Source organism: Accipiter gentilis, chromosome 17 (assembly GCF_929443795.1).
Source record: "Accipiter gentilis chromosome 17, bAccGen1.1, whole genome shotgun sequence".
NCBI lineage: Eukaryota > Metazoa > Chordata > Aves > Accipitriformes > Accipitridae > Astur > Astur gentilis.
Window position 1 is genome coordinate 29,395,497 of NC_064896.1, and position 27,818 is coordinate 29,423,314.

The 27,818-nt window shown below is 44.6% G+C and overlaps 2 protein-coding genes across 3 annotated transcripts in view; both read right to left on the reverse strand.

Moving 5' to 3' along the window:
- Positions 1–666: 666 nt before the first annotated feature.
- On the reverse strand, positions 667–8,687 carry TALDO1 (transaldolase 1). The gene is made up of 8 exons (XM_049821289.1): positions 8,472–8,687; positions 5,135–5,258; positions 4,570–4,677; positions 3,765–3,896; positions 3,155–3,330; positions 2,784–2,981; positions 1,580–1,725; positions 667–902 (listed from the first exon to the last, which is right to left on the reverse strand). The coding sequence occupies exons 1-8, from the start codon at positions 8,566–8,568 to the stop codon at positions 870–872; spliced, it is 1,014 nt and encodes a 337-aa protein (XP_049677246.1). The 5' UTR covers positions 8,569–8,687; the 3' UTR covers positions 667–869.
- A 1,492-nt stretch (positions 8,688–10,179) lies between these two features.
- The window catches only part of EPS8L2 (EPS8 like 2), a 66,613-nt gene continuing 48,974 nt past the window's right edge, over positions 10,180–27,818 (reverse strand). For both annotated transcript variants that reach the window (XM_049821281.1, XM_049821282.1), the window contains 11 exons: positions 27,405–27,493; positions 25,020–25,094; positions 23,815–23,963; positions 23,536–23,662; positions 23,026–23,141; positions 19,147–19,258; positions 17,960–18,067; positions 16,332–16,473; positions 13,913–14,096; positions 12,885–13,017; positions 10,180–12,533 (listed from right to left, as the gene is read on the reverse strand). In XM_049821281.1, the coding sequence (XP_049677238.1) occupies positions 12,462–12,533; positions 12,885–13,017; positions 13,913–14,096; positions 16,332–16,473; positions 17,960–18,067; positions 19,147–19,258; positions 23,026–23,141; positions 23,536–23,662; positions 23,815–23,963; positions 25,020–25,094; positions 27,405–27,493 (1,307 nt within the window). In that variant the 3' untranslated portion in view covers positions 10,180–12,461. The remainder of the gene's footprint in view (positions 12,534–12,884; positions 13,018–13,912; positions 14,097–16,331; positions 16,474–17,959; positions 18,068–19,146; positions 19,259–23,025; positions 23,142–23,535; positions 23,663–23,814; positions 23,964–25,019; positions 25,095–27,404; positions 27,494–27,818) is intronic.

Below are 27,818 nucleotides of genomic sequence, written 5' to 3' on the forward strand. Positions count from 1 at the left end.
CAATATACAAAGCTCTAAGAGACAGTCTTCAGTTGTAACCACATGTTCACTCTGTCAGTTCAGATTAACCAATTATCAAGTTATTAACTGCTTGAGACATGTTATTGAAGGCTACACTTTCAAAATTAACTGCATCAGGGTACTTGTAGTTTATGCCTGTGTTGTAATTGCAGTGGCATTTTCAAGTTCAATCAATTCCATCTTCTTGCTGTTACCTTGCTTTGGGCTCTTAGGCAAGTCATAAACAAAACTGGTATTTGACAAAATTCCTAAAAATTGCTTATGATACAGCTCCCCCCCCCCCCCCCCATTAAAAAGCCTTGAAATATTAATTATGATGGCTTTCACCAGGTTTGCCAACCAGTAAGTCACTATTGGTGCTACCTTGGCTGCAGAATGAAGAAAGGAAGGGACTAAACTATATTGATTTACTCTGTATACGTACATACATGTCTTATAAGAGTACTTGTGGGTTTTGTACCAAGGAGGGCTTTTGAAACCTGTGTCTTGTCTTTAATCACAGTAAAACAGCATGAAAGACAAAACTGCTTTCTTAATGTATTAGGACTGTAGACTTAATTAGGAATTTAATACAAAAAGTTAAAAAATTAAAAAACTATGTCACGTGTTTCCTGCAGCAGTGAAATGAACACATTACAAGGTAAGTCTGTGTTAATTTGCATGTATTGACAAAAGTGCCACAAAAATTTGAAATTCTATTTGTCCCTTTGCAAATTGATAAAAAAGCATGATACAGAAATCTATCCATACATAGCATAAGACTTTTACAGGTAAGACATTTGTACATCCATTTAACCTCAGGTGATCCACGCATTCAGCCTTGACCACTCAGGAAGATTCTGATTTTTCTACTTTCCATTTTCAGCACTGAACATTCGCTCCTAGAAAGAGAGAAGTAAACAAACAGCAGCTGAGTAAGTTTAGGAACTGTGCTTTAGCAGTGCAGGCTTAAGTCACTACTAAATAGTTGTTAGTCAACAAGAGTAAGTGCCTAGATCAGCTATACATGGTGTGTATTTCTGCCCTCTCACCCCCAAACCACACAGTTCAATTAATCCCAGTTGAAAGACTCTCCACAAACTGACAGAAGACTTTCATATGGCCTGGCTGTACTCAGCATACCTGTTGTTGGTGCTTCCTAGTGCCAAGTACAAGCATGATTTATTTCCAGCTCAATCTGAAGATTATGTGTCTTGTACCACTGCTGACAGCTAATGAGTTTAGAATTAGACTTATGGGATTTTTCACTTTGACAGTAGTGTTATCTTGATTAGCTGCCAGTCTAAACACTGCCTTGGGCCTCAAACAGCAGGTGTGGCTGTAGACATCTGGCATGAATTCTTTCGTGAGATGCAGTGAAGTTTACCAATTTCACTTAATTTAGGTGGCCAGTTTGCTAGCTGCCTGTCCTACATAACGTGTACTGCCTGTATAAATACCTGATCAGACTTGCTTACAGGTTCCTAATCCTTAGCCATATCACAAGGAACTGTGGGTTAGCTGCAGTACTTGGGAGGAACATGAGAGATGGCAAGAGGCAGCATGATAAAACATCTACCTTTAACATCCTCTCCAGCTTAATTGCATCTGCAGCAAATTTTCTGATCCCATCAGATAATTTCTCCACAGCCATTTGGTCTTCATTATGGTGCCAGCGGAATGCCTTCTCATCCAGGTGGATCTTCTGAAGCTCACATGCCTGAGCTGTGCAAGGGGAATTGAAAAAGAGACAAACCATATTATCAGATTATTATCAAATACCACAGGCTTCCTAAAACAGTCTCAAGATTCTGACCATCTCCATCTGTTGAAAAATTTTAAACACCACTTTCAACAGGACTTGCTACAGAAGCATGCTTTGGGCTGCAAGATTGAAAATGCTCCTGATCTGGGTTTTCTGGGGGAAAAAAAATGTAGCCTAGATAATCAGTTTTTCTTAAAATACAATGTTTGTGTATGCTGTTATCTTGTATCTCTGCTTCTGAATGGTACGCTACTTTCAGGCCCATTAGAAAGAATTATGCAACAGTCCTACTGCAGTGAGACATTCTAAGCAAATATGCTGAACAATTAGGTCTTTGATTATTTGGCAGTACCTAACAAAAGCTGAATTGATAACAGGCCTACAAGCCAGCTAGCAGCCTGTGAGCAGCAACCCATGACTACAGCTGTGCACAAATCTCATCTTTTGAGTTGTAAAATAGCATTTTAATAAGTCTACACAAAAGGAAGAGTAGTGCTATGGGAACATACATTCAAAGCCATCGTGGCACAGTATCACTAGATCAAATCACTTAGGCTTGCATATGATTCATTTCTAGAGTTTCTGGAGGGAAAACACACCTTTTGGCACATCTAGAGCTAATTGCATCACTGATGCAATATTAACATAAGATTAAATAAGGTTTAGTGTCTTTGCTAATATTCATATTTCTTCCCATGTATATGAAGTATAAAGTACCACCTTCTACTTTCCCTGTCCTCTCAGGAGAGGGTGCACAGTATTTAGGTGCACTCAAAATCCATCATAATTCCAGTTAGTGTACTCAGTGGGACCCAAGACCCTAAAGAAGCAACTATGTGCGTCGGCAACTGTAGCACTACTGTTGTAGTGAGGCTACAGTATTTCCTTTAGAGAGGGGTCAGGACTTACCCTTAAAGCAGAGTGGAAGCAAGCACCACAAAGCCAAATGAAAACAGACTTGTAACAGTCCAGAAGAAAGGGAGACTGAGCAAGTCCATGTTACATAAAGTAGACTTACCCTCTTTTACACTGAGTGTGGGAGTTAACTTGACATACTCTTTGCTGAGCTCTGCCAAAAGCTTGGGTGAAATAGTGAGATAGTCACAGCCTGTAAGCGCTTTTATTTCTCCCGTATTTCGAAATGAAGCACCCATCACAATAGTTTTGTATCCAAACTTTTTGTAGTAGTTGTAGATCTTAGTGACACTCTTCACTCCTAAAGAGGAGAAATCAGCAACTTTCAGAAATACTCATTTGAAGTACAAATGATTATTTAGAGCATCAAAAGCTCACACCCAACATTTTTTCATAAGAGGATTTGTATGAGTAAACTGCAGTTTGAATGAGTAGCTATTGTATTTTTAAGAACATGTCAAAAGGAAAGCTTACCTGGGTCCTCTGAAGGCTCATAGGTTTTTTTATCTCCATTTGCAACATACCAATCCAGGATACGTCCTACGAATGGGGAAATCAGAGTAACTCCAGCTTCAGCACAGGCAACTGCCTGAGCAAAGGAGAACAGCAAGGTCATGTTGCAGTGAATCCCATACTCTGCTTCCAGAACCCTGCAGACATAGGCTGGCTTAAAACAGCTACTGAATTTATATTCTAGTAGCAAGCTAGTGGGTTAAAACTACTGCATTTCTTGAGTTAAATTAGGAATGTGGTACAGTTTATAAGCGTTAAAGTTTTAAGCTAACAGCAAATGTTTTGCGCTGCCAGACTCTGCTTTATTTAATGCTGTTTCTTGAACCAAATGCAGAAAACTTAGCATGATATTTCAGGGAGCTCTGTGGCCTGGCCCTTGTATGAACAAACTTTTCCTATCTCAACAGAAAGCTGTACCAGAGCACCTTGCTTGCTAGCTGTAGCCCTAGTAACAGATTTCCTGGTGCCGTGCTTTCAAAACAATTCTTTAAGTGCAGAATGTGTTTGTCAGGTGCCTGTGAACAGGCAGAAGCATGCTATGAATCAGGATACCAAGTACAGAAATACTTACTTGCCAGCCTGGATTCCTTCCCATGTTGAAGAGAGCTTTATGAGAATACGATCTTTACCAATTCCTGCTTCCTTATAAAGGTCAATGAGGCGCCTGGCCCTTTGAATCATTCCTTCCTTATCAAAGGACAACCTTTGAAACAAAAGCAGGACTGCTTAAAACTATTTTTTTTTAAATGCTGTCCCCTGCAAACCCCACTGAAAAACAGTCTGTTTTATCAGCATTTATATGCCAATAGCAGGTTTTTGTTCTCAGAGATACTTCCTGGATTGTGACCCAATCAAGTAGGTATATGCCAGCACTGATACTCTTTGATTCAGAGGATCCAGAGCTCAAGATAGTTTTCCTTGAGAAAGTTATAGACTCAAGTTTTCCACAATGAATGCAGAAGCTGAGCATTAGAAGTGAATTGGCAAGGAGCAGGTTAACAGAAAAATCCTATGCAAATCTTGAAATAAACGGTTAAAACAGATCTCTTGGTAAATTGAGAAGACTTTATCACACAGAAGAGAATGAGCAAAAATAAGTGTACTGGAAGCATGGGGTTTCCCTTGCTTAAGAACCAACAGGAAGATTACAAAAATCCAAGCTCAGCATTACTTGTTTTCATAAAGTTTTGTCACAGAGATATAATCCAGCTACCTAAGGGAAACCCATGCTCTAATTAAACAAATATTAGCAATATAAAGTCTTGCTAGCCTTAAAACAGTGAGCTGTCTAGTCAAGAACATCTTTGTCCAACTCACATCATGTCTCTTTTTGCATGTACAAATATCCAGGATAACCCAGAGGAAAAAGAGCCAACCTTGCATCTACTTCTGTGGACACACGGCCAGGTATCCTCTTCAATATTTCAGCTCCAAATAATACAAAGAGTTTGTCACAAGCATTTTTGATCTGTTCCTCTTCTGACCTGAAAACCATGAAGCGCAAAATCATTTCTATGGAGGGGAAGGGGGGAAAAAAGTGCATTCACACCTTGCCACGGATTTGAAGATGAAATTTCACAGCCCATTTAACATTAAATTCCAGAATTCAAATAGCCGCTTCTGCTCTGCTCCATGTTTATGTTCTGCCCTCTGTGCACCACCAGCAGTATTAGCCTTTGGACACTATTTCCTATAATGCTGTCAACTCACTCAAGAGTGTTTTCCTGAGCAGTCCTAGAAGGCCGCGCGTGAACTGGTAAATGGCGATGCCCTTCTTCAAAGCACATCTGTTTAAGGGTTGAGGCTTTTTAGGGCAGGAGATAGCCCATGAGTACATGACAGGAAAACCCCAGTACACTGCTAACAGTACTAAACGCTATTTGTATAAATAAGGTATCTTAAATATAGACCTACAGAGATAAAAAAAATATCTCTACTTACCCGCCAAGTTTTTTCCCATAGGCAACAGCATCATCCACAAGTTCCTGGTAAGCTGGCATCTGAGCAGCAGCTAGTATCAGAGATGGGTTTGTGGTGGCATCCAGGGGCTTGTACTCATCAATTGCTAGGGAAATAAAACCAGCCTGTTTAAAACAATCAGCAAGCCCGAGCAATTAAAAGGATTTTGCTCAAATGCGTGAGAATGTAAACACTTACAGCTGTAGGATAGTAGCATTCCTAATAGAGCAGACTAGTGTACACTGATGTTTAAATACCACTGCCTGAGAGCTGGCTTGTGCCAGAAGTACCAGAAGAAGGTTAACAGAGCTACAGTAGTAAGATACAGCAAAGTTTACTCACTACTATAGACATTGACCAAAAGAAATAAACTTGTAGAAGTGACAGATGAAGAAAAGTGGTACTAATTTTCAGTTTCTCACATCTGTCCATATCATATTCACCAGCATGGCTGAGTTCCAGGAATCACGGTGGGGAAGTAAAGATGAGAGGATCTATCTTCCCTTCTAGCAGTTAGGCTTTTGGGGTTTTGTTTGTCTACAACTGTTGGAACCAGAACAGGAGCAAAACTCATCTTTTCAAAGTTGCTAGAGTCTTAGTGCATTTTAAAGCTTTTTCAAATAGCTGCAGACAGTTTCTTAGTGTCTGTTCTTGTAATTTCCCTGTACTGCCAGGCTTCCTTCCTTACAGAAGGTATTTGACCCTTTGGCTTACCTTAAGCCTCGGACTACACCTATTTCAGGTGATACCCGTTGTTTACCAGAGTAGGCTGTGACCATGCATTGTCTGGCCCTAAGCTGCCTGGCATGCAGAGCCTGACTCAGCAAATGGGGGAGAGCCTCTGCAGGCCCTTCAGTGATTTCTGCTTACAAGCTCCCTTGTTAACACAGCTAAATGTCAAAAGTAACAAAATATTCATTGCCAGCTCATTTTCCTCAGTGTTTTTGCACAGGGATAAAACCCCAAGTTAGAGAGTGCAACTTTATTTTTTCAGTCATAGAAGAAAATAAGGACTGTTTTTCCATAGCTCCCTCCCAGGCAACGATCATGATCTGGAGCAAGTCCACCCCATACAAACAGGTCCTTCAAAACACACTTCAATTCACATGGTACTGCTTAAAATAAAGCAGTACACCAACAAAACTCAGTTCTGAAGAGTACACACAATTTTAAAGAACTCAGTTTGACAGAGCATATTACTCCTCTCCAGCCTTGCAGCATTTGAAGACTCTGGCAATGTGCATAAATTAATCTCATCAAGTCTGTCACCCAGTTTTCCTTTAGGTCTTTCAGAAAGCAGTTAGCAGCCTGTGTTTTAGCTGTGCAGTACAAGCTTTCAGCAGGCAATCCGTGACCATTGTGCCACCTTTCCTCATTGTGAGCACAAAGAAAGCTGAGCAAAAGAGTAAGCGTATATTGGTCCTGCTTAGTTAAAAAGCCAAACTAGTGCAGCTACTAAAAAGGCCACCACCACTTACTGCAGCTGCTTGCTTCAGCAGCCATTCAAACCAGCATCCTTTCCTACACAGCACTGTACTGACACGTTTATCTATAAACAAAACTAGGAACCACTATTAGCAACAATGGCACTTTAACCAGCATCAGTGTGTAACTTTTACAGGGTGGGAGTCAGATGTTGACCGTAGCCGCCTTTGGACTGTAGGACAGACCCACAGGTGACAACAGGCAGCCAGAGATCAACAGCAAAACTGTTTCAGGGAGCTTGTTAAAAGTTCCCAGTGGACAGCGCTCGGCCTCCTTACTGCTGCCCGTACACAAACACCCCCTCAGCCACCGCAAGGATTTTTTCTTTTTATTATGCTTTTTTGAAACCAGGGTAGGCAGCATAATGTTTTGAATTCACGCCATTTCAGCACACACTGGGCTTTAGCTAGGTTTGTTGCTACTCGAAGGTATACAAATTTGACAAGGCTAAAGTTGTCTCATCACTTAGTGTTTCCAACTCTTCCGATGCAATGCTTGATAAAGCTGCATCAATGCTGTGAACCTTTCATGGTACTGTGGTTGTCTCTCATGTCAGACGGACTCTTAAAGGCAAGTAACAGTTTTTCTGTACTGTTTCATTCAGGCTAACACTCGAAATCAAGCAATCCGAAGTATTTAACAGATGTGCGTTCCCTAGAGTCAGTGCAAGCATGTAAGTACACACACACAGCTGCTGCTACCCCTGTGCACTCTTCATCTTAGGTTTACTGATTTAAGACATTTGACGGTTGCCATTTAGGATTGTTTATTCATCACCTATAGGATTAGGTAAGCAGCAAGATGGGATTACTGCAGGCCTCAGCGACGGCAGAACGGGATTTGAGCAGCATTGCTCCACGCAACCCAGAGACGTTCAGGGGAGGGATTTTTCAGTTCTGATGTACCGAGAAAGTTGTGTGCCTGTGCGGGTGCTCAGGCAGCGACAGCTTCGGAACAAGTGGCTTTATTGTCGGACACCGCCACCTCCCTTCCTCAGAAAGGGGAGCGCTTGCTCATTCTGATGAGATACGGCGAACAAAAGCGCTCTCGCATTATTTTCTTTGCTTCCACCATTTGAAAACAAAACTAAACCCCGGATCTACACTGGTTATTGGAAAAAACCAACTTTGTTAGCCCCACGGGGCTTATCTTGCCGAGCCTGGCGCTTATTAGTGACAGCAGGTGGAGCCGACCGTCGGGGTTTGCGCACACCGTTAAGTCAAACTGGGGAAAAAAAAAAAAAAATATATATAACGATAATCCCTGGGGGGTCTGACAGCCGGACTGGGCCGACCCCACACGCTGCCAAGGCCGGGACTCCGGCCAAGCGTGTGCCAGCCGGGGAAGCGGTGGCCGGAGGCTCGGCCGGCCGGGCCTCGCTTGGACTCGGCGGAGCGGGACCCCCTTCGGCTGCAGCCGCCGCGGGGGCGTTAATTAGCGGGCGGTGCGGAGCCCACCGAAGGACACCGGCTGAGCTCGGCGCTTCCCGCCGGGACTCCGCAACCCGGACAGCGGATCCCGGGAGAAGCCATGGGCACCGGGCGCTAACCGGAGACCTCCCTCCGGGCTGCCCTTCCCGCCCGCCCCGCGTTAGGTAACGGCGCGTTTCCCAACGCCGGCCTTGCGCAACGAGCCGCGACCGGCAACCGAGCGGCCGCGGCTCCGCCGTCTCCCGGGCGCACGGCGACACTTCCCGGACCCCCTCCCCCCCCCCCGCCGCCAGGGTGGTTCGCTCCCCCTCGGGCGCTCGCCTATTCAGCCGGACGCGCCCACTCTCCATGGAGGGGGGGGGGGGTGTGCGATGACAGGGAGGGCCCCCGCCGCCGCCTCTCACCGTTGAAGTCGCCGGTATCGGCCACCACGGTGGTGTGGTGCTTGAGCTGGTCCAGCACCGACTCCATCTTCTGCCGCTTCACGGGGGACACCGACATTATCCACGGGGTGCGTGGGGGGGCTCGCGCCTCCTATAAGGAACCCTGCCTGCCCGGAGGGGAGCCGGCCTGCGCGCGCACCCGCCCTTCGCTCGCTCCCGCCGCCCGCCGCCCGCGGGGAGGGGGCTCACCGCCCGCCCGCAGCCAATCCCATCCCAGAAAGGAGGAGGCGAACCAATCAAAAGAGCGCGGGGGGGGTGTGGTTTGTGCATGACGGACGCGGCCGGGAGGAGCTGGGTTAGGGCGGGAGGAGGAGGAAAAAAAAGTTTCTGATTGGGTGGTTTGGCGGCTCGTGAGGGCCGGAGGGGTGGTGGTTGCCGTGGCGACGGGGGATGCGGCTGCCCCTGCCCGCCATGGCCCCGAGCGGGGCGAGGGCTGCTGGCCCTTGGGGGAGCCCCTGTCCGTGTGGGCTGGGGGCGAGGAGAGGTCCCCAGGGAGGCCTCCTCACGGCCGGGCACCGCGCCCGAGCCGCCCCTCAGACGTCCGTCCCTCTTGGGCCCGCGGGGCCTCTCCGGGACAGGGCTCCGCCGGTGACACAAGATGGCGGCGGGAGGGTTGGTGAGGGTGAGGCGTTCGCCCCGTTTAGCAGCCTTGAGGGAAGACTCGCAGCCATGCCACGCCTGTGTTAACCCGTTGCAGGAGCCGAACGGTGCGTTTCCTCCCTCGCTGTCGGGGCCAGGCTCAACAGAGCTGGTCAGCCAGGGCTGCAGCCTGCACCGCCATGCCAGAGAGAGCCCCCCTAAGCCAGCAAGGCACATGTTCTTGGGCACCTACGGATGTTCGTTCGCCTCAACTTCATTTAAACTCTGGAGAAGGCGATCCTGTTAACGTGGTTGTGCTTCTGAAATTGGGAACGGGACTTGGCTGGAAATGTTGCAGAATCTGCCCCTTAGCCTTTAAACAGAGGCTCTTTGGATCGTGCTCTTCCCCTTGTTTTGTCTTGTATTGTTCCAATTGTGGAAGCTGCCACAGTGATTTCCCTTCCTGATACACAAAGATATGCTTTTGTACAACCTTCTCGTGCTTTGTCCAACCCAAAGAGAGGATAATGGAAAAAGGACTTAGGGTTAAGTCCTGTTTGAATTCTGTGACCGTGTAGGAAACATGTTCTCATTGTCTCCAGAGTCCTTTGCCAAGGAATAACGGAGCCTCCTTGTATATCCATTCCCGGCCAGCGTTAGCTGGCATTGACCAGAGTTAGTTGTTTTTGCTCGCCAGTGCACGGTGTAGTCTTGGACAGTATCTGTGTGTGTAAACGCTGGCGTGTTGTCTCAGTTGCATGTTGCAGAGGTAAGAGAAATTTGTTCTTCAAGATGATGAGCAAGGGGATGTTTGGGATCGAGCTGGTAGCTTTCCTGGCATTTGATTGCTATTGTATGTGGGATTTTCACTTACCCCTGTTTCTAGACATGAATGATTATCAAGGCCATAACATCCTTTTGAACAGCAGTCCCCCAGAAACAAAAGGAAATACGCGGTTTCAGATACTCTGCTGTGTAACTTAGAGTGACAAGTCGTTATGAAAGGCAGCCCTTATCAACTGTTTTTGTGTCCTGTTGCTTTCATTTATATCCAAGTGAGACAGAGATGGAGTTATAAGTATAACTTAACTATTTTAATAAATCTTATACAGTGCATGGTTATATCATTTTATCCTTCGTTCAATTACATTAATGTACAGTACATTATAGCATTATCTGCAGGCAGTACAAATATAACAGATGCACAGCTCAGTCATATGGAAATTTTTAAAAGTGACTTCTGCAATAAGGTCTACTGATATATTTATTTTACGAAATGCTCCCATGGCTCCCAGCTTTACAGAACTGTTGTGTACGCTTCTATTATAATCCCAAGTAAATATAATTCTGTGTGATTTGTTTTCCTTTATACCTGAAGACAAGAATGGTGTGTTTCCTAGCTCATCATTTGTTTTTATTTTCATTTTAGAAATTATTTAGCCTCCTGTGCTTCTAACACCAATGGTTTACCGGTGTTCACACCTGCTTCCCATCACCACCCTAATCCAGAGCCCAGGCTTCTCGGGAGGATTGTTGTCTTCATCCTTCCCTGACAAGGTGAGTGCCCTTTGCAAATTCCAGTCGCTGTGGCAAGCCAGCAGGGTTGTGACTAAAACCATGATCCTCCTCTGTAAGTTCCCTGCCTGCACCCTAATACTGCTGGTCCTATTTCAACATTTAAGAAAATACATCATCCATTAGAAACTTTTTTGGAAGAACAAAGCCAAAATTGAGAGGTGCATCAGTATTCTCAGATTTAGACACGTGTTCCCCAGCCACTGCTTTAGGGCTTTACAGCTTTTTCCATTAAATGTGCAAGGACAGGCTCAAATTGTGCAAAGACTTAGGCATGTGCTTAACCTTTAAAGAAGGTGGGACCATTCACAGCACGTAAAGGAAAGCATATGTGTAAGTCTTTGTGGAGTCTGGGCCTGAATTCCCATTCAACCAAAGTTAGGGTGTGTGAATGGGAGAGAGAGAAAGACAAAAGTCTTCCTAGTCTGTGAGCAGTTCCTGTAGATAGATGTGTGTACTTTACTGCATTCTTACCAAGTTGGTCTGTAAGTAAAATGTAGATATAAATACAGTGTGTGCCAAACTTGCTGTGGACAGGAAATCTACTATATGCTTGCTTCAGCTTTTAAAACTTTGGCTGAATTATTGATGCATAATCACTTAATTATGTCTCTAGGGAAAGGGATTTTTTCCTCCTCCCCATTTATAGATTGTAAAAGTGAGGGAGTATTTCACTAGAGAGATATATATGTATACATATGCACATAGCATTATGAGGAAAAACAGGAAGTGAAGAACAACAGCCTCTACTAAATTAGATATTGCTTTTTTTTCTTGTGGCCATTTATTTTGTATTAAAACAACCTTTCCAAGTGTGTTTTTGTTTCTTAGGTATTTAGGAAGCATTTCAGATTACTCTTTGCAATGAAAATGTGAAGGTGGGGATGAGTGATGAACACCCTGGGAAAGGCTTTGGGTGTGACTGGGTTGGGAGCAAACGGTATGGGCTTATTGTCTCCTTGTTTGAGGCCTGGCTTTGGCAATACTACAACTTTCCGATACAGGATCAGTGCCAAGGTGAAGGGCTGCACAGCTGCCCTGAGCCTCAGCCTTTGCGTAAGCAGGTGTGATCAGGCTGAGCTCACCTATTTGCAGATTCAAATCTTGGATCCTGCTCATTATTACGCAGTGAAAGCCCATTTCCACTGTTCGAAGACAGCGCTAACCAGTACATGTATTTAAGGAAGCAGCCAGTCTTAGGTCACGTGTGTTGTGATTCCAGCCTCATCCAACGAGGGGGCATGGAGGGGACAGAAGAAGGACAGTGAATTGTCACAGGGCCTTTGCTAGTGGGCTGCGGGGGATATCTGCCAAGAGAAGGAAATGAAAAGTGGGGGAAAAGACTTATTTCTGTGGTCCAGACTCTAAACATTCAGGCTGGCTTGTTCTGTGCTCTGTGCCATGCCCTCTCTTCCTGAGCCACGCAGGTAAGGAGGGTGGGAGCAGGTACAGCCCTATGAGAAAAGCTTTGCAGGGTCTTTTTTGCTTGAATCCAGCCATTGTCATACATTCAGACATGTGTGAATTCTGATCTGCTCTGATCGCATGCACATAAAATTTCAGTATAAAATATATAGTTATAAAAAAAAAATACTTCATGCAATATTAAAACACCTTTCCCAATGGGACGTGGTCTTATTGCCTACCCTTATCAACAGTGTTCAAGAAATTGTCACTTTGATGGCTATTACATCTCTAAGTGGAGCACTGCTGTCTCTTTTCTGGACTGGGGATCATTGCTTTTGTTCCCTTTTTCTGCACTACTATGACTAATAGCTGAAATAAAGCAGATAGATTTTAATTAGCAGAATCAATCCTTTCCTGGCGACGCTTCATGATTTCTTGGAGCTCTGACTCCCCTCTGCTTTTCTAGAATGGAAACAAAAGAGGAAGTTTGAATTTTAATGTCAAGCTATAGTTAAATTATAGTATTTCACTAATGCTTTAAGAGTAGAGCTAGTTTCAAAGGGATGAGTGATACCAGTAAGGAGGCAGATTCATTAGTGGAGACAGGTGATCTGCCTTACAGATTTGGGGCCTTTTTCCTTAAAAGACTTCTCATGATTTTTAGGTGGTGTGGTTTTTTGGTTGTGTGGGTTTTGGTTGGTTTTTTGTTTCTTTTTTTTAAATTAAGTTTCTTAACATGTCTATTTAATGGGATATCTGACACTGCTGGTACAGGAACCCATTCAGGTAGGAGTTGTCCAGAAAGCTACTTACCTCCAGCTGGTTTTTCTCCACTGTGATTTTACTGTATACTCTGTTTCCCTCATCACCACACACTTTCTTCAGCTCCTCTCTGTTGAGGGAGAAGAGCTGAGCTCCAGTAAGGATACCAAGGTGTTCCACTGTCCTGGGAAGACACAAAGCGAGGAGATGATAATTGTGCTACACGTGGCCTCTTGCTGAAGGTGAGGGGAGTCAGAGATAAAAGGGCTAGGAGCAGCTGACGTGCAGCCCCTGCACCAGGATCATATCACATGCAAGGCCCTGGGCTGTGCTGAGGTGGCAGCTGTTGGGTAACCCAAGCTCTTGGTGGGGACGACAGCGAGCCATGAGAAATAGGTGAAGCTAGAGTCACCCTGGCGTCCACTGTATACCCAGCCCCACGGGTATTGCAGTGATTTCACTCTGGTTGCATCGCATTTGGGGAGCAATCCTGGAGCTCCTCTTAGCTCGCTGTGCAGAGTGTGAGTTGTAACTTGTAATCCTTGACCACGTGCAGCTTTTTGGTCCTTCCCTGGGAAGATTTGCTAGTCCCGGCTGAGGGTCTGGCTCTTCCTCAGAGATACTTTAGGACAGCTTCTCCAGACACAGGCAGTCATCTGGAATTTTCCCACAGGCCATGCATTTAGTTAGTTAATTAGTTATTTTTCTTAAGTTCAGCACTCTGAACTGGCTAACCGGGGCCAGACACGCACCACTGCTAGGAGGTTGTGCAGTATTTGGCTGTGAGTTGTGAGAATAAGCAAGACCATTCGTTTATTTGCAGCTACTCATTAGGTCTTCTGCTGTGCTCTAAGACAAGGTTTATTTGACAGCGTATAAGAAAGAAAAGGAGTAAGTTTGGGCTCTGAATATACTGGTTATATAGCCTGGTTTTAATATGATTGAAATCTAATTTGCAACACAGGCTCTGTAAGTAAATACAAGTGACTTGTAATCCAGTTGAAAAGTTGCAAGCTGCCTCCCCCGCTCCTTTTTAGATGAAGGAGCAGAATTTCATATGGTAGTAAAGCAGATCTTACTCTTTGCTGAATGACTTTGCCTCCAGCCAAGCTTTGACTTCTTCAGTGCTGGATTCAAAGGTGAGGGGAACAAAAACTTGCTGAGGCTTTTCCACTTTGAAATTCCTCTGGGGAGGCTGAATTTTATTGTTTGTGATCTTCTTTAGCAACTCATCATTCAGCTCGTCCATTTGATGAATAAGTTCTGGGGAAACAAGGCACAAGGTAGAGAGCAGGGAATGAAATTAAGTCCTCAGTCACAAATCCTATTAAATTAATGCATTTGCAGGGAAAGTGTAAGGAAGATCAAAATGTGGCTTAGCATTTTTATTGTCTGTAAATACACCAAAGGAAAGTGCTTACTTCTGTTGTTTAGTTTTAAAGAACAAGCTTAAGTGCTTTTAGAGCGATAAGTTGAGCAACAACATTTTGACCTTCAAACTTCCATCAGGAACAAACGTGTAAAGGGAGACCACCACAGTTTTGGAGGCTGGTAGTCTACTGGAGCAGACTTTGGGAATCTCCCCTTGTCTCCCAACCAAATACTCTGAACTTCCTTCAGCTTCTGAAACCTTGCTTGTTGTTTGGGAGAAACCTAGATTTCTGCAGTTCTTCTCCAGAATGATGGAGAGGAGGAATCACAAAGTAACAGCCAAATGCTCATCGTCCACAGTGATCACTGAACCTAAAAAGCTGCTTAAAGGTTTCTTGCAGTGTGACTGTCCCCTGGGACAAGGGCAAGGTTTGGGACAAGCACTACATGTCTGAGATTTTGGCCTTATTGCTTCATGTCCTGGTTTCGGCTGGGATAGAGTTAATTTTCTTTCTAGTAGCTTGGACCTGCTAAAGACCTATATTTTCCCCTATTTTATATATAAATTTATACTGAGATCAATCTTGTTTCTCGTGTTACTAACCTATCCTGTTCATCACACCTCATTCAAAGGACATAAAACTCTGCAACACCAACTAGCAGAAGCTTGCTGAAGGGTGTAAAACCTGATCTGGCAGTGTCTTTGCTCCCACCAATGCTGTCAAGCAGTGCCAAGGGACAAGGTCCTTTTTCCCTGATGTCTGGTGTTGCTGTTGTGTTTTTGCCCTAGTTTGTCATCTTCCTGTTTTTGAGTTACTTAGTTCCCTTCGGGCTATTGAAATAAGGAAATTGCCCTGCAAACCTAGCAGCAGGGAGGGGAAAAAACCCAGACCACATGAGACAGCAGAGGTCAGGGAGACTGACCTCTGACTATCTGTTTCTGAGAACGAGGTTCCCATTTTTCTGTGCCTCTGTATTACCATTTATTTTCTTCCCATTGCCCTTTCGCTGTTGCCTGATGTGGAAGGCCAGTTCTGTGAGTACCTAAAACTAGAGTCTTGTCTTTGAGCTGTAGCCCTGCTCCCTCTACTTTTCAGTCCTCATTTTGCTGTGCAGCTAAATAGAAGTGGCAGGAAGCATGAACTGGGAGTGAGCAGCACACTCATAAAACTCCAGCGACACATCATCTAGTATCACTTTTTCCATGAAACTCCTGAAGACTGTGAAGAATAACTCAAGTGTTATTAATGATACATGCCCATGATGCTCGTATTATGGGGCTTTCCATCATCCCAAAAGGGCTCCTGCTTCCAGGAGTCCACGGTAGCTGAAGAGGGGATGAACACTGGTTGTGGCCTTTGGGAGACAGCTTGCTACAGGTGTATGCAGGGTGTGATAAGGGGGCGAGGTGAGCAGGGCTCCTGGTCTTTTTCATGCTCTGTGACGCCGCATAGCATGCGCAGGGTGAGGGAGTGATGTGAATCTCATATTGGCAGATCTGCTGGCTGGAATTCTCTGAAACCACATGAAGGAACAGGCCAGGCAGGCAGTGCATGTGTGGCAGGAGATAGGAGCAAAGGAAGCAAGCGAAAGGGATTGACCTGAATGTGTGTGATTGCTTAGACACACTTAAACGTTTTGGTGGGAAAGGAAACTCTCTCCTTGGGAGTAGGAGGAGGGTCAAGCTGGAAGGAGGGTTAAGGTGATCACCTTTTTGCCCTGCTTGTCCCAGGCCGCCTGAGAGTCCTGATGTGAGTCAGTGACCTCCTCAGGGCTGCTCTGTTGGTTGTTGCACTACCTGGAACCTCCTCCCAAACCACTGCTGGTCTATTGCTTATCACTAACAGGTGCAGTCACTCCTTGTGCAGAGCTTTATGAGAGGGAAAGCCCTTGGGTAGGTCTGGTTACATGCACACAACAAAAAACAGTGGACAGACCATTATGGTAAAAGTAAAGAAAGAAAGAAAACCACCAGGACAGAGAGTGAGCAAAACCATGTGTTCACAGAAACTTTTCAATTAAGTCCTGAAATGCAAAGCCACAGTGCCAAGCTCTCTGGCTGCCTGAGGCTGCTATGTGTGGTGTAAAAGGTGCCTGGATGCTGGGAGCTTGGTTTGGGACACATACGTTCTTTGGCGTCCTGGGGAGAGTTGCGCGATAACATTTCACTTCCCCATTTATCCCCAGCATAGCTGGCAGGTAGCTTGTGAGTTGGGCTGGACGGTCCATATCCCCTGGGGCTCAGGTCTCCTTTGTACCTCTGGTTAGACTAGATGATAAGAAAGAAAAACAAAAAAGTGTAAGAATTTTTTTTGCCATTTGTCATTTTCTTAAACTTTTTGCTTCCCACCCATGATAGCAAATTGAGGGACAAATTGCCATGTTCTCTCTGTGCTGATCTGGGGCCACGCAGCTGAGGCTGTTGAGACCTCAGTTGGAGCTGCATGGAAGAACTTAATTTCTGGGGTCTTATGGGAAAGAACAGAACCCAAACCAAAGGCTGAAGACTGCGTGAAGGCATTGACACGGCATTTACACACCTGGAAAATATGTCACGCTCACCACACAGTGAGGAGTGGTATTGTATGCTTGCTTACTACTGCTGCAGATGACTGCTCTCACATGCATGACTCGTCCCTTTAGCCTTTTGCTATGCAGAAATTACTGCTCATAGGGCTTCCTTGGAGATGGAGAGCAAGGGAAGCAAAAGGATTTTTATATGAAGAGAAAAAAACAGAAATCCCATTTGAAGCTAAAGCATCACTGCTCTAGTAATAGGATGTTAAGTGGGACCACTGCCAAGTGCCTGGAGCAGTCTGGAAAGAGTTTTTTGACATTTTGATTAAACTAACAGGGCTTTTATCCAGAAGCCTGCTGGGGCACCTTATGCTTTGCCCAAGCTGTGAAATAGCAAAGTGGGTAACCAATTCCATGCTTCCTTAGGGCATTTAGAGCTCTCCAGCTCCACATTTTTGCAATGCAAGGTGCTTGAGAGCAATATTCACTTAGTACTCACTTAGATGGTATTTCCATCTGCATCCACTCCAGTAACTTGTTCCTGCTGCTGAACTAAACTAGATGAGGGAACTGTCTGTGTTTAATTTAACCCCCAACAAAAATCTCAGCATTTTCATGGCAAAATTTGCTTTTATGGCTGCATTAGCTCTTTCATCCTCTTCACAGCACAGCCCTGAAAGCAGCAGGGTTTTGCAACAGAGGAGGTGGTAAACCATAGGCTGAGAAGTATGTGGGTTTGGGGGGGGAAGGCACTGGCAGAGGGTGGAACTCTTTCAAGCCACTGTAGCCAGCAGCTGTTTGGTGACACCTCAACACAAGACCTTTTCTGTTGGGATGAACAAGTCATGCTGCTAGGCTCAGGGTGGGCATCCCTTCAAGCTAGGGTCTCACTTCATAGCAGGCTGCTGCAGGAGGACTCAGCCTTCGCCTGTCCCATAACCCTGCCTGCCAGGCACTGTTGGCAGCAGGCAATGTGCTTGGCATCTCAGAGTGGGAGGAAAGCATGAGGCTGCTGCACAGATAGCAAGGACAGGCAAAGGTAACGGTGGTAAAATGTGAAAGTTTTATCATAGGAGACTCAGGAATCCCCAGGATCCTTGTTCATCTCCATGTGAGGGTTCATCCTGACTTGTGCACAGCATCCTAAGAAATCCAGAGAGGTCTAATTACAAGATTATTCTCAGAGGCTAATTATGCCCTGCAGCTGGCTACCAGTTAAGTATCACCTGACTACAGACCTGTTCGAGCTCTTCCAGTTTCACCACATCCAGGATATTATAAGGGACGTAACCAGCCTGCCCGCTCCGGTTGAGCAACTTCCACCACTGCTTATTATCTTCCAACACCTGAGAGAGGGAAAAAAATAAATTTGCTAGTGAAAACATCAGATTTCTGGCAAACATAAATGGCATATAGTGGAAATAAACCACACAGTAACATGAAGTTGTCAGAATAACATCCTTGAGGCCAGGAGCTGGCAAATAGATCTGTTGTGCACATTTGCAATTCAAGACTGAAGCCTTTCCTGAAAAGCATCAGAACTTATCTTAATGATGAACAGGAGAGCATCTCTGGGGGAAAACAGAACTGGAGCGCTGAAGAACTCATAGTTCATACTTAATTTGCCTGTTTCTCCTTTTTTTTTTTTTTTTCCAGTGACTGAATTTGTGTTGTCTTTTTGCATTAAAAAAAAATAAATCTAGTGTCTCCTGCCAAAAATGCCAGTGTTCTCATATAACTTGATCATGTGTTACATCATAGTACATAACATCATCACATCATAACCATGATGTGGCAAGGAGATTGCCCATTGCTGAGATATCTCCTATTGTACCTGTCCCCTTGGTCCTTTCAGCAGGCTTGTTTCAACCCAGAACTGCGATTTTTTTATTTAGTTTTTTTAAAGTAATCTTTCCAGAATGGATGAGCTTTGCTGGCAAGGCCCACACACATTTCTCATTCTAGTTACATTTTTGAACAGAAGTCTTTCTTTCAAGTCATAGTTCTGTTACAGTAAAGTGTAGACCAAGTCGTGTCCTACATTCTCCAGCTGCCAACAGTATTGCAGTAAGAGAAAGATTATGAAAAAGGATGTTTTCATAGAAAATAATTCCTTTGGGGGGGACTAGTAATAATGAACATAGGCCCAGCAAGTGGGTGAGCAGTGTAATACAGTGACTTGTTTTCCTTCCCCCTCATTGCTAATTAAGATGTGACTGATGTGTTTCAGCTGAGCAAATGACCCAATGCATACAGTCAGCCTGCTCCAGCTCAGAGGTAAAGCTTTAGGTTTGAGCAAAGCTTTGTGTTACTGCTCAGAAAACACCAAGCAAAAATGAGTTGGCACTTGCCGGTGTCTCTAGATCTCTCTGCTGTTCCCGGAAAAGGGAGGAGGGCACATCTCCTCCCCAGCATGTTCACGTACCTCCAGGATTTCATCCTTAAGCACTGAGAGTTCATTGGCATTTCGCGCGGTGAAATCGTAGCGGATTTTGGCATATCTCTTCGGCAGAGCCATTCCCTGTGCCTCAAAATTCCTGCAGAAGGTTAAAATAAAGGAGTTTTAATGGAGTCCTATCTAATAATTAGGGCAATATAGGTTCACTGGTAAAAGAAGAGTGGTGAAGACTGTGCCAGTGCAGGTAGGGAGACAATTGTGTTTGTGTTAGGAGGGGCAGTACCTCTTTGCTACTCTTTTTTTGAAGAAGATTTTCACCCCTCATTCTAGTGAAGGACCCTATGCTTGGAAGAAATAAAAAAAAAAAGGCTGTAGGGCTGTTTGGTTAGCGGCCTTGTTGGGGGACTGTGAGGCTGCTGCTTTCAGGGTAGAAGAAAAGACTTCCCCTGTCTGTTGCTGCTTTACTGCTGCAAGGACTGGGGAGACTGACAAAGCACAAACAAAATGCTCTGATTGCACCTCCTGTGAAAAATAAGTGTGATACTCTCATGTCCTGATAAGTGGAAACAACTGCCCCATATGCCACAGTACGGGAGAAGCAGGCACTAGTGACTGTAGGTAGAACTGACTGGAAATCTATGTTTTTTTTTCATCAGGCAACAAATGCTGAGCTACTGAATCAGGATTCTGCAGGTTCCCAGGAAAAGTGAGTTTGAGTGTTTCTATTCCAAGATATGTTTGGGGGGAAAGGAATGTGTTTAAGTATTTTGCTTGGGAATTTCTGATACAAGAATATACAGCTTTCAATGTTGAATGACTTATCAATTGGAGAGAGAGAGAGAAAATAAATGTGGTAGATTGTAGAAAATGGTGGAAAAAAGTGCAATGAAAGATTTCCTTTGACCCAAACTGAAATGGCTTATTTTTTCATAGGGTTTTTTTTTGCCTAGCTTAGGGAAATTTTGCAGATCTCATCTTTTTCTTCTCTGGTTGGGATGGGTGTAGTGTTATTTTTTAATTCCAAAATTGTTTGCAGTATGGAAAAACTGTCTTGCCTTGTTGTGTCAGGGCAGGTGGAAACTACATTAATGGACCTTCTATGGATCTTTCTGCTTATGACTTGCAACCTGCACAGCTACCAGATGCAGAAGACTCCCAGGTGCTGTATTCGCAGTGGCCATGCCAGCAGGGGGTCAGGTTCTCCAGTTTATGTCAGGTTCTGTGTAGCTGAGTCAAGCCAGTGCTTCCAGCACTGCTAGCAATTGTAGTTTTGAGCCTGATGTTTTTCCGCTGTGAAGTTCTTGGGTTTGGTCAGTGATTTTAAATCTATGATCTGTGGAAACTTGGCTCTTTGTGGACTGCTTCTGAGGCATCTGTAAAACCTGACTTTGAAAAGCAAGCCCATTATGCTTAGTTTCAGTTCAGTTTATTGTCTTCATTAGATAGCTTTTGATGGCCTGAAAAAGGTTGAAACCACTGGTTTAGTGGTTTGATATCATGCCTATGGCTGTAGTGTTGTCTTTAGCTTGCTTGATTTGGGACAACTCCTGGTGCAGTTCCGGCTGTGTGCAATATAGAAGTTGTAAGTCTGTAGTCAGGGAGAGCTTGGAGCAGGCTTTCAGACAGATTGAATCCACCAGTCAAGAAAGGGAGTGGTGGCCTTACCCAGCAGTACCCTGAAGGCAGGGAGGGGAAGGAAACTAGGGAGTTAGGTAGAATTTACTTCTTTTGTAGCATTCCAGAAGGTAAATGAGTCATGAGGAAAGAGGTGATGGCTGGAGGAGTTTGAAGCTAATGTGTAATTTGCATGCGACTAGATTTTACACAAGTGACCTTCACTGATTATTGTAACGTTGCTTGGGGCTTCCATGACACTTCTCTGCAGCCAAAAGCCCTGGTGTAAATAATAATACTGTTGTGTGGGTATATTTGTTAATATGGGGTCTCTTGGTTAGAAAACTAGTTCAAACTACCCTGAAAAAAAGCATGAGTACAGCAGGAAATATGTCTGTGCCAGTACTGTGATCTTGGCAAACATCCGGGCAGGCTTGGCTGAGGTCTGCTCTGGACTGAAGAAGACATCTAAGCAGCTTCTCAATTTTAGCATCTGCTTTGGTGCTGTTAACTTTGATTTTCCTTTTTTTTTTTTTTCTTAAACATTATGCATAAGGAAAACTTGCTGTTGACAGTCTGAAAGGTAGGTAAAAAGATACAACACCTACCCCAGGAGAACAGAGATCCTCATCTATGCTCACACTGTAGTTAAAATGGGTGGTGACTCAGGGAAATAGTCACCTTGGTAAAAAGGCATGCTGTTAATTTGTATTCCAGGGCTCGACACTACTATTTATAGTTTGTCTGCTGAGACTAACAGATGAAAATGTTTCCTTCAGTGCATTGTCTACTAGTCACTAAAGATAGACTTAAATGTTCGCATGTAAACTAAGTTCTCCTTACTTTTCATAACCTCACTGAGAAATGTGGAATTGGAGAAGAGAATTTGTTATCATAATTCTTTCTGTACTCAACACTGCATCTGTACCATTTTATGGTCCCACTAGGACCTCTGAAGGGGTGAATGAGAAGAATAAGTTATTTTGCTGATATAATTGGATTTAATGTATTTTGCTGTGAATTTGAACTTCTTTTGTAGTAGTAGACCTTATAAATCTTCTAGATTAGAACATAAAACTATGAAAAAACAGTCTGGCTTGAAGGTTTTTTTCCAGTCTGGAGCTGGCTACAGAAAAGTGCATGGTTAAGTGCTTTGCTGGGTCTGGACTTCAATCTTCGAAGATTTGAAGTCGATAACTTCATGTCAAATCACCACAAAGCAGACTATGGCAGAGAATTCATTTGCAATTTGGGAAGAGTTTGTTGAAACTCGAAGACCTTGTGAAAATTTCAAAGGTGTAAGCCTGTGTAAACAAGCAAGCAGATGAAAAGCCTCTAAACTTTGAACCAAAAGTTCTTTCATAAAGATTTTATACCACTGAGTAATGTAACAGAAAACTAGCAGTGGGGCAGAGTGTTTGGTTAAATTATGAGAGCCATCTTTTCCTTGGAAAAAAAGCCTGAGGCAAAGGGGTGGCCTTGTTGGTTCTGGGTTGGGAACTGAACTTTCCAAGACTTCCAGAGAAAGGGGAGTGTTTTTCCCCATTTTCTGGATTTATCTCATTAAGAAGAGTTGTCTGAAATCAACGCCCTGTCAATTCCTGATGGAGAGATGGGCAAGACTGGAAACACATTCTAATTTTATTCAGCCTCTAATAAATCTTATTCCCTTTGGTTGTGACTGAAAGCAAAAGGAGGAGCTGCTGCATCCAGTGAAATAAGTGGCACTGCCTTAGTTAAAATGTTTTGCATGCAGTGCTGCTGGGGTCAGGCTGCTCTTTCCCAGCACTGCATTTTTCAACAGCAGAAAGCTTGCATGTGCTTATACCTTCATACAGATTCCTCCTATAAACAGGTTCTTTTCTATGCAATGTGTTGTGGCTCTAGGATGAATGGAGAGATGCTAGCTTCTCTAAACGTACGGAGAACAAAAATGCAGCGCAGTATCTTTGGCACGTGATCCTTAATATCACTTTGGTGGGCTGATGTTATGAAACAAGACCTACTGATTGACTAATGAAGTATTTTTGCCTCTTGTGGTAGAAAACACATGTAACCCATTTCCTTGTACACCTGCTGGTGATTAAAAAGCAGACAGTGTTTACATGAATAATCCCTCATCTGATCTTTGAGTTCTCTTGATATTGTTACCAAGTCTGAATTAATAATGGCAGAGAGTTAGCTACCAGGATGCCAAAACATCCTGGTGTCATGATCTGTTGCAGTGGGTGTTTATGAGGTTACAAGGTGGCAGCTGAGGTGCCGTTGTCCAGCGTGGTGCTGATACGTTACCTATTTACATGTTGAGTGACGTTCTGTTTAAAGGCATCCACAGCTTGTGTCTGATCAGGGGTCTGGCCACGCTTGAGTGAGGAGTTACGGTAAGGATATCCATTGGCTGATGATAGCTGGAAAGGGAAAAATGGAGTCAGTGTTACCAGGAAAGGGGAAAGCTGTATCAGAGGAAAGGAGAGTGATAGCGGTAGATGAATCATGGCATGGAAGCTTTTGGTCATGACGAGGTGCACATCAGAGAAATGTTCTTCAGGCAAACCTGTATCCATGGGGCTCAGCTACAGTATAGTATCCTATTTCCTGTTGATCAGGAGGTGAGGCTGATTATTGCTGCCCTTTTCTGGCCTTATTTTCTTTCCATATTTAACTGGAATGACCAGATCCATCTGAGTTTTGAGCCGACTGCTTGTTACACAGCACTGCAAACTCCACAGATCCATCTCTCACTCTGCAAAAGGGGGAGGAAGGGGGAAAAAAAGAGAGGGTGGCCAGGGACACAAGACTAACCTCTTCTTGCAAGTGTCCAATGTCTATTTCCCAGGGAGCTCCACGGAAGATTTCCACAGGCGGTTCCCAGCCATTGCGGAATTTGGGGATGTAGGTGGGGATGTTTGCTTCTCGGGGCCATTCAGCTCTAGGATATGAAGCGGGGAATATGCAATGAGATTCACAAGCAACATGTCTCTGAAAGCGTGTCAGGGAGAAGCAGGGGCATCAGGGCATCCTTGACCCTCTGCCTTTCTCAAGAGCTCGGGGAACCTGGCGAGATGGCAGCTCTGTCCTCACCTGGATCTGGTCCATGTCTCTCCCAGGGAATCCCAGAGGTTTATCTCTTTTGGTGTCAGGTGTCCTCTAAGGAAATCCGTGGCGTCTTTAGAAAGAAGTGGGCTGACGACAGACTTGGCAAGCTCAGGGCCACCACAGCTACTGATGATCTGGATTACACAGAAATATAAGAGATTTTGCAGGAAATGTTCAGAATATCAAACCAGCACACACACAGGAACAGAAATCGAAGAGAAAAATCAGTGGCTCTGATCCTTTGGAGTCTCTATGACCGCCCACTCCAAAGGAAGCCAATGTACCCTTCATGGTGAGTACCTCTAAAACCAGGCTAATTCACATTAGGCTTGCACTTCCAAAGTTCTCCTCTATGCCTTCATAGGTAAGGGTGAGGTTTTACAACACAGATGAACTAAATTAATGATTTGCTGCTACCTAAAAGGGGTGCTGTATACCCTCAGCATCCCCTTGTTATCCTTGGACTGCACTGATAGTACTTGATTGGCAGATTTTATTAAGAAAAAGCAAACAGACAAATAAGGCAAATAGTTCCTAAATTCTCCAAGGTATAAAATGAAAGCCAGAGGGCAAGCCTTCATGCCAAGGGATGGCCTGACTCCTGTTGGCAGCAGCTAATCCTTAGGCCAACTCAGTTGTCTCAAGAAACATCAACCTAAATCTTTGAAGAAGAATGGACAGTTCAGAGGAACACAAGAATTTTTCTATTGGAGTCAAAGCAAGGTCTGATCTAAAAATTAGCCGTTGTTAGAGACAGGATACATTGCAAGCTGGCACTTTAAAAAATGCAATATCACTTGGTATTTGTGTCCCTTCTGACTTCTTTTTCAAACTGGGATTTCTGCTTCCTACTTTCAGTGCAAATATTGAGCCATGTTTGCTTGAGGGTGAGATCAGTCAGATTCCCAATGGGAACCAGAGCTGGCTTGCACCTTTTTTCCACAGTAAGTCCTTATTGGTGGGGTGGAAAGATTCATATTTGCTAGGGTTTGTGTATTTACTTCAAGCTGGAAATCGGATCAGAGGCCAGAAACACTGGCATTGTTGCTTCTAGGCTTTACTGAGAAAGCTTTAGCCATTTGTAAGCAGCCTTCTAACTCTTCTGCAAAATCTAGCTGCCTGTAATTCCAAAAGCAACATTAGAAATAAAAAGGATGTTCACAGTGAAACTGTGAAAAACTAAGGTTTACCAGTTCCAGTGGCCCAAATAGGAAATGCACCAACTCTGAAGCGCTGGGGTTCTGGATGTGCTTTCTCAGTTTGGCCTGGAAAGAGAAAGGAAACCCAGTTTAACCCTAACCTGATTTTGCCTTCTCTTTTCTGTCACACGAAGGGATTGTTGCTGACTGATATTTGCTACAGTTAATAACACCACCTAGAAAGTAAGGAGTTTTTCAGTGCAACTGAAATTGGGAAAGAAGATTGGGCAGTAGAAATCATTCAGTTTTAGATCACTTCTATTTTCTATCCATTTTTAAGGGTGTTGAATTTCAGGAGGGGTGGAGTGCCTATTCTGTTAAAATCAGTCCCTTCGAAGCTATTTTGAACAGCAGCAGAAAACCTTAGCTTATTTTGAAAGTCTTATGAGGAAGGGCCAGGCCTATTGCTTCCGACTTTTGCAAAGTTGAAAATCCCACTAGTTCCTATGAATGAAAACAACAGAGCAAGTGTTTTGCAGGGTCCCTTGGAAAATTGCTGACAAGCAAAAATCTCCACCAAGGTCTTGCCTGCAGCACCTAGGGCTGCTCTGGCCACCGAAAGGGTTGGTATTTGGAGTAGACTGTGACGGAATGGAGGACCAAATGTTTAGGATTACTGTAAGAATTGCATTTCATTAACAGCAATCAGCTAAGCTGTGGTGAGAAACCACTTCAGTTTGTGCCTCCGTTCAGCTCGCTCTTGTGTCCTGTGCTACTGGCATTGTTGCAGTGGAAAAGAGACTCCCTCCTCCCTACTGAAATGCAAGGCATTTTAAATGTTGGTGATTAAACATTAATGTAGACTGGGAAGTGTGAAACAACAGATGGCAACAAGGTGACTAAATGAAATGGCACTTCACAAGGACTTCACAGCCATGCAGCATGTGACAGCAGTGCTAGGGCAGACATGGCAGAATCAGCACCACTGATTCCCCACTCTCCTTACTTGCCCCCCCGCCTCTCGCCGGGAGATCAGCTGCTCATTGTGAGTTTGTGAATACGTGGGCAGCAAAGTTCAGGGCCCGAGTGGAGGGAGAGCTTGGGTACGTGAATGAATTTCCTGTACGTTAGCTCCCACGCTGCTGACAGGGGAGCAGCAGTGGAGCTGAGCGTGGGGGCTATGCGCCAGAGCATTTGCATAGATCCACACTTGCACGACTGGCAGTGTCCAGGGAAGGACACTAACTCCAGTGCAGGCTGTGCTGTGACGAAGGGCTTGGCTGACCGCACTGATTCCACTGTATTTATCACAGCTGTGTCAGTGGTCAGAAGGGGCTGGGATGCAACAGGCCAGCTGGGATTTCTTTACGCTTGGAGAATCCTCAGCTGCTTCTTCAGGGAACCTAACATCCTGCTGTGGATGTGTGGCATAGCCTTAGCAGGGCGCTTGATCGGTTTGTGCGAGCAGTGATTGCTGGCCCAGAGCTGCCACTTCCAAGACTCGGTTCTGGTCCTGAGCAGGCAAAAATGTATGCATATTTGCTTCTAAAAGAAGCAGCTGGAGCGTGGTGTCCTGCATTAAGGTTGTTTACAATCTCTGTGGTTTCCTTACTGATAACTTCACAGGAAGGATCTTGTTTGGCTGTGGTCACTGGGCAAGTTTGGTCAGAACTGGCAGAATTTCCTTCTGGCTCGTTATCCTCCTGGTCTCACACACTTCACTAAGCGGAGCTGGCAGCACTGGGAACATCTTTATGCTCCTGCATCCCCTTCTTGACGCAGCAGCTCCTCCAGGGGAGAAAGAGAGGAGGAGCCAGGAATCTCAGGGCAATGGGGGACATCAGTTATTGTTAACAAGAGACTTTCCAGGCCTCTGGCTGAGGCAGCTTTACAGCTGCCCCATAGCCAGAATTGGATAGAACAATTTAAAGTAGATAAGACTTTTTTTTTTCTATTTTAGTATTTACAGCCCTCTGTTTTATGCTTGTAAGGGTAGCAAGGATTAAAGCTGTCACAAAACTACCCAGATAGTTAAAGGCCACAAGCAGAAGTGATTATCTAGAATGGGGATGTCTGTATAAGCCTTTGCACAACTATCAGCAGGGTGGGCATGGCAGTTCTTGGCTTTCTCAGCTCATGGCTTCACAAGTGCTTTAAGTCAGGACTGTATCTGAAGAGAGATCCAGGCATTGCAAGGCTCCTGGCTGCTCAGTTCCATCCTGGACTTTATACTTCTAGTTTCGGTTTTACAACTTGCCCCAAGAAACCTGCGCAAGCCTGACCCAATGTTTGTTCTGGATTATGAAGAATCTGGAATTCACACCTTTGTCCCTTGATAATGTTTTCAGTTCAAATTTCACTTGAAATGCTTACTACTGTGATATATGGGAAAAAGCCCTGTCACTGCATGGGAAGAAAACACCCTCAGTGTCTTACCAAGAGGTTAAAAGCCAGTTTGGTTTTCTGGAAGCAGTCGATGAACTCGGCCTCACTTGGGGGTCTTGCTCGAAGAGTCAGCATGCCCTCTTTCATGAGAAGGTGGAGAGAAAGACACTTTAATTAAAGCATCCCTTTTCAGGCAAGTTTCATCTTGCTGGCATGCAGAAGACACAGCAATAATGGGTGCTGAGACTAGAACTAGTAAAAATCAAGGGTTCAAGAAAAGCCAAAAGTCTTTCGCTGTGTTGGAGGCTTCACTAGGCTCTCTGCTCTACAAGAGGTCCCCACAGACCAGCAGCACCTTCCAAACTGGTGTAGCTGCTGTTGGGTCCGTAGCTGTGCTGCTGCATCAATCTGGCCTTGCTAGGATGTGAGTTGAGGTCTCCTCCCAACCTTCATCCATGCCCCTGT

Excerpts from the sequence above, each read along its gene's own strand:
- TALDO1 (XM_049821289.1), bottom strand. The coding sequence starts at position 8,568 with ATGTCGGTGTCCCCCGTGAAGCGGCAGAAGATGGAGTCGGTGCTGGAC. Across the intron at positions 4,678-5,134 it reads TATGGGAAAAAACTTGGCGG|GTCAGAAGAGGAACAGATCA; the intron begins GTAAGTAGAGAT and ends CATGGTTTTCAG. Across the intron at positions 903-1,579 it reads AGCTGGAGAGGATGTTAAAG|GAGCGAATGTTCAGTGCTGA; the intron begins GTAGATGTTTTA and ends CTCTCTTTCTAG.